The sequence below is a fragment of the Lepidochelys kempii genome, chromosome 1 (genome assembly GCF_965140265.1).
Source record: "Lepidochelys kempii isolate rLepKem1 chromosome 1, rLepKem1.hap2, whole genome shotgun sequence".
Taxonomy (NCBI): Eukaryota; Metazoa; Chordata; order Testudines; family Cheloniidae; genus Lepidochelys; species Lepidochelys kempii.
Window position 1 is genome coordinate 2,467,636 of NC_133256.1, and position 6,513 is coordinate 2,474,148.

A 6,513-nucleotide genomic window follows, 5' to 3' on the forward strand; every position below is an offset into this window, starting at 1 on the left:
TTGATGAATGTCTCCGCTGTAGTCCAACCATATTGAGGCATTACAGGGGTGCATGTCAGACTTGGGTAAGATTTTGGAGCCATACAGACACATGTGAAACAAAATTTTGGTGCATTCTCCAGGCAAGGAATAAGAAGTGTGGAGCTCCATTTGACACAGAGCCAAGCCTTCAAAATGTCTCTAAATGTGAATTTATTTGGTGAGTCTGAAATTAACAATGAAACTATACTAGCAATATGATATGTACAGATGCAAACTTATGGGATACAATACAGAGAAAGTATGGTCAATGTGTTCAGTAATGGGCAAAGGCCTTTTGAATGGCTCTGGCCTCAAACTGCCCACTGTAGCGCAGGCCTGGCTCCCCACGGGAGCAGCTGGTCTGTGCTGACCCAGCTCCCTGTTCTGGTCTGCTCCAGCTGTAGCCCTCCAAGGTGTGCCTCACCACCGCCACTCTGGCTCCAGCCCAGCTCTGCCTTCTGGGCTGCTTCTCTGGCCCTTGTGTTTCTGACTCCTGCTGCTCTGCCTCGAATTCAGCTTGAGTTGCTGCTCAGGTTTTCCAGATTTCTACTGCATTAATAGCCTATAATCACTGAAAACTTCACAGAAAAGTCATCCCATCTATTTCTTGAAACAAAGGGTTTTTTATTCACACACTCATCTAGACATCAAATAACAAATGGAAGCTTTCATTGCATACCTACTACAGATTTGATTTTTTTTTAAATAGGTACAAGTCCCAGCAGGAGTTTGTCCACATTAGCAACAAATTTATGAATCAAAGAAACTAAAAATCAAAACCATCATACTGGTACTTGTATCCCGATTGAAGGTTGGCAGGGGTTTCAAACAAAAACAGCAAATAAGGGTGTCAAAAAAATCAAAAGTAGCCCAAAATATATGTAGTGTAAAAACAACAACATTATTAAATTATTTATTTCTATTTGCTTTCAATGACGGTCATGCGTGTTCATATTTTGAGTTGAATTAGTTTGTTACTGTTTTGAGTTGAATTAGTTTGTTACCATTAGTCTCTAAAAGGCAACATTTCATCCTTACTGTCTTCGTCGGAAGTAGAATGCTTCTGCTGCTTGTCATACATATCAGCAGTGAGCAGTGCAATCATTCCTTTCGTTGCTGCAAATTGTTCATAATAGATTTTATGTCGCAGCATGTACATTCCAACATAAAGAATATTCTCTAAAACTTATATCTTGTTGTGCTGTTTAGTTTTTATCAAGTTCATCTGAATAACATCCAACTGCAGCATTGCTAAAAGGTAGCGACACCAATGAAAGAACAAACAAGCCAAGTTTACAAAAGTCTTTGTCCTCAGCAGCATCCGTGTGTTCGAGAAATTCAGCCCCAAACTGCTAAACTTCATTGTCCTGAGTATGAGGCCTCTGAACCATAGACAAAACTCTCCACTGCTGCTTCAACTCTCCAAGGTCTCCACAAAAAACGGCAAAAATGAAATATCAACCATTCTAGGTCGAGAAGGTCTTAGTACTGCAAAAGATTCAATCACCTGGACTTTTGGTGGCAATCTCTGTTTAATCAATTTCAGACACTCCAAGATGACATCTCAACACCTACTTTTGATGTCTTTGACAACGGGAATGGTTTGTGTGTATTTTGAAAGTTCCAACTGAAATCATCTCCAAAATCAACTGTGCAAAGTGGTAAGTTGTGGATCCCAAGGCAAGGTCATAGTTCAAGACAGCAGTCTGTAACCTGTGGTTTCCAGAATCCCCAGAAGGGGTAATTTAACTATTTCACTCCAGGAGGTCTCTGGAATAAATCAATGGGAACCCAGCAATTCCGTCTGATCATGAATCAAATGCAAGTAATCATGCAATCATCTAACTCCGTAGTTTATTAGATTTAAGCATACACAGAGATAAGCAATAGGTTTAGAACATCCCGATAATTTTACCTAACATCTGGAATGGTGCTGAGTAATTAACAGCAGGTTCCCAGTTGCCAGTTGCTCACCTGCTGGGGAGAAACAATGTCTGGAAAAAGTCTCTCAAGATGACTTCAGAGGACTGCTCTAAAGTACATTGAGTTAGCTAATCTTTAATAACTTCTACAAAACACATAGGATCATCACTTTTCCTAATTTCCAATAAACTTCTAATATAAGAGGTGTCTAGACTGAAGGTTTTTATGCATTTATCTTCTTTCATTCTCACTTACTGACTTGTCTGTCCACTCCTCCCATTCATATTGGCAGAAACTGCCAGCTATATTTTGACCTTGCATATATAAAAGCCTGCTTTTCAATTAATCCTAAACTATGTGGTATTCTATTTTTGTAATTCATAGTGGCTGAATGCACATCTTATGGTTGCAATTGGCTTCATCACATTCTGTGGTACACACCCCTCAAATACAGGGTAATACAATCCAGTTCTCAAAAACACACAGTTTCAGAACTCTCCCTAATAAGCTCTATAGAATGCCCTCAATTCCTGCTGCAGATTTCCTGTATTAGCACTTTCCCACAGAAACTTCTGGTTTATCTTCCAGGCCTCCTGAAATATTGGACGTATAGAAATCAGGTAAAATGTGTTCACCAGATCACTGTATATATGACAAAAAAGTTCAGCATTGTAGCTGTTTTCTTTGTCTTTGGCTATCTGAAAGTGTAGCTTCTGTTCTTTAAATTGATCAAGAAGCCTTTTTCAAACAGGGACTAATGGAAAGACACTGTGCATCAGAAAGCTGCAGTCTCTCTTGGTGATCTGGAAGTAACAGACAGGATGAGTGAAAGGTGTGTGTGGGGGGGAGTCCGGGCTGATGGGTGATGCTGAAAGTGGTCAGGTGATGGTGAGAGCAAGGGAGATCAGCCATCGAGAGATCAGTGCTTGATGATGGAGTGATAAAACATTAGATGAGACAAACTTCTCAGACTGTGAAATCCCACAGTGCTGAGCTCAGCGAAACTAGGAGAGAGCATCCGTGATTAACAAGGAGATATCCTTTCCCCTCTAGTCACACAGGTCTAAAGTCAATAGTCCCCAGTGATCACATTCTTCAGGCATATTTGAACACTTTGTCACGAAGCTCTTTGGTTTTGACCCCATAAATGATAGGGTTGAGCATGGGGGGGACAAGTAGATAGAGGTTGGCCAAGATGATGTGAACATGGGGAGAGAAGCCCTGACTGAATCGGTGTGTCAGACTGGAGAAGAGGAAGGGAGTATAAGATGTCAGCATCACACACATGTGGGCTGTGCAGGTATTGAGGGCTTTCTGGTGGGCTTTCTTGCAGGATATTCGGAGGATGGCCCTGATGATCAAACCATAGGACAGGGCAATGAGTGTCAGGTCTAACCCAATGATTACAAAGGCCATCACCAAGCCATACGTCCTGTTGATTGTGATGTCCCCACATGACATCTTCACCACAGCCATGTGCTCGCAGTACGTGTGGGGGATAATGTGGTTGGCACAGAATGACTGCCTGCTCAGGAGCAGGGGTAGGGGCAGAATGATGAGAACAGCTCTTGTCAAACCCACGAGCCCTAGCTTAGCTATTTCAACACTGGTGAAGATCGTGGCATATCTCAGAGGGTTACATATGGCAACGTAGCGATCGAAGGCCATTGTCACGAGGACAGCTGACTGCATAGTAGAAACTGTGTGAAGGAAGAACATCTGGGTGAGGCAGCCACCCACAGTAATGCCTTTCAAATTGAACCAAAATATACACAGTGCTTTCGGCATGACGGAGGTACACATGCTGATGTCTGTGAGCGCCAGCATGCAGAGCAGCAGGTACATCGGCTTGTGCAGGGTCTGCTCTTTCCATACAACAAAGAGAACTATGAAATTTCCCAAGAGTCCAATAATGTAGAACATGGAGAAAGGGATGGAAATCCAGATATGGGCAGGTTCCAGGCCAGGGATGCCTGTAAGGATGAATGTTGAAGAGTCAGAGGGGGTCAGGTTGAAAACTTCCATGAGATGTTCAATGCATCGATTGGGCTCAGAAAAGCTTAAAGTGCCTGTGAAGAAAGAGAAGCACAGTAAGAGGATTACAGACTTTAGAACAAATAGCACAGCAAATATTTTATAGTTATTACCAAGCTACAAGGGGGGTGAACAGTGATATGGTAACATCTGCAGATGGCACCAGAATACTTAGGTCACAGCCAAGTGCAGAGAAGTCCTCAGAGGGAGCTAACCAAGCCAAATGAAGTGTAAGTAACTGCAACTTTTGTGCCCTTTGGAGGGAAAACTTGAACTCCTCAAACACCTTACCGAGTTCTGATTGAACAGTATGACCTCAAAACAAAAATCTGGGTGTCATGGTACACAGCTCTGTGAAACCCTTTTCAGAACACAAGCACAGACAGAAACTAAGCAAAACACTGGGATCCAGGAGGAGTGGGATGGGACAGCATACAGAAAATACAATGCCGTGAGATCAGTCAGCCAACGTTTCACCCTCCTCTGGACTCCTCTGTGTAGTACTGGGCTGTGTAGTACTTCTCACACCGGATATTGCAGAACTAGAGGAGTTCAGGGAAGGCCAATGAGAATGATCAATGGCCCGGGGAAACTCTACTATGGAGAGAAGTTGAAAAGCCTGGGATCATTACCTTTACACACTACAGGAATAAGAGGAGACATGAGAAAAGCCTAGAAAACACTGACTGGTAGAGAGTAGGTCAAGAATCTGTTTTCCCTTTCTCATAATACAAGATCAAGAGAACATTCAATTAACTTGAAATGTAGCAAATTCAAAAGTGATTAAAAAAGAATACTTTCCTTAGTTTATGCCTAATGAGGAATTCCTTTCCGAAAGTAGTTGTCGCCATGGGCTAAGCAAGAATCAGGAAGCGTTTGGACATTTACAGAGGTAGTGAGATGATCCAGTTACTATTCTTACAGATAAATAAACATTATGGAAAGCCCTTATGCCCATATGTTTCAGGGCACAAGTCAATCTCTAGTTGTTAGCCATTAGGGTGACACTGTCAGGACCATTATGTCATCCCCCCATCCACCTACTGCTGTTTCCTTACACCTTCTTCTGCAGCTCCTAGGGCTGTCACTGTCAGAGAGAGGACACTGGACTAGATAGAAAATACGTCTGATCCATGCTCAAATTTGTATCTTGTAAAGGAACCAAGTTTCCCCATGGAACGTTCTGCCAAGACTATAACATGGTTAAAAAAAAGAACTAGATAAGTGCATGGAGGATAGGTCCATCAAGCACTATTAGTCAGGATGGGCAGGGATGGTGTTTGTAGCTCTGTTTGCCAGAAGCTGGGAATGGGTGACAGGGGATGGATCACTGGATGATTCCCTGTTCTGTTCATTCCCTCTGGGGCACCTGGCATTGGTCACTGTCAGAAGACAGGACACAGGGCTAGATGGACCTTTGGCCTGACCCAGTTTGGCCATTCTTCTGTTCTTATGAAACAGACACTATCATGCTGGGCTATGACTTTGTGCTCAAAAGAATGGGCGCAAAGGGCACAAGGGTCTTGGTATTTAGGGGTACAGGCCTGCACCTCTGTTACTTCCCTTGATTCGTTTGGTGAGACACTTACTTGCTGGCAACCAGCTCTGTCTCAGATGTAAATTGGTGTTAAGTGTTAAGTGACAAGTGTAAGCAGAGACATGTGTCTGCAACTCAACTCCTAACCCTTCACATGCCTGAATATCAGTGAAGTTTTCAGATGACACCAAAATTGGGGAATTGTAAATAATGAAGAGGACAGGTCACTGATCCAGAGCCATCTGAACTAGTTGGTAAACTCGGTCAAATCATACAACATATATTCTAATATAGCTATTCAGACATCTACATCTAGGAACAAAGAATATAGCTGATGCATACATGCTGGGGTACTATAGTAGGAAAAGTAATCACTCTGAACAAGATTTGGGGGCATGAAGAGAAAATTAGCTTAATCTGACCTCTCAGTGTGACCATATGGCCAAAAGAGCCAATGTGATCTTTGTATGATAACCAGGGGAATCTCAAGGAGAGGTAAAGGAGATATTTTACCTCTGTCATTGGTACAGGTCACAAGAATTATAATAAGATTAGAAACCCTGTATTATAGTGATAGACTCAAAAAATCTCAGTTTTTTTAGTTTATCAAAGATCATTACGGGTGACTTGAAAATTGTCTGTAAGGACCTATATGGAGTACTAGTATTTTATAACAGGCTTTTCAGCCTAACATTCAGAGGTGTAAAAAGTTCCAAGGGCTGGAAGTTGAAGTTAAATAAATTCTGACTGACTGGAAATAAGGCATACATTTTTTTTTAAAAGGTGAGAGTAATTATTCTTTTTTTTTTTCTATTCATGACCATATTCAATTTAGCTCTATGGGAAGAATTTCTCACATGACTGCAGCACCTTGGGAATATTAAAATAGGTGTGTATATCAAAAAGCTGAGGATCATGTGAGTCACTGCATGGATGAACATTTTAGGTGAGAAAAATAATGACTTGAGCCCATAAAGTGTCTGCAGTGAAGAATGAAT

General features: G+C 41.9%; 1 protein-coding gene across 1 annotated transcript; it reads right to left on the minus strand.

Moving 5' to 3' along the window:
- Positions 1 to 3,039: 3,039 nt before the first annotated feature.
- Positions 3,040 to 4,507, minus strand: LOC140915869 (olfactory receptor 52P1-like). The gene is made up of 2 exons (XM_073356438.1): positions 4,456 to 4,507; positions 3,040 to 4,013 (listed from the first exon to the last, which is right to left on the minus strand). Exon 2 carries the CDS (start codon positions 3,967 to 3,969, stop codon positions 3,040 to 3,042), a length of 930 nt encoding a protein of 309 aa, XP_073212539.1. The 5' UTR covers positions 3,970 to 4,013; positions 4,456 to 4,507.
- Positions 4,508 to 6,513: the final 2,006 nt, after the last annotated feature.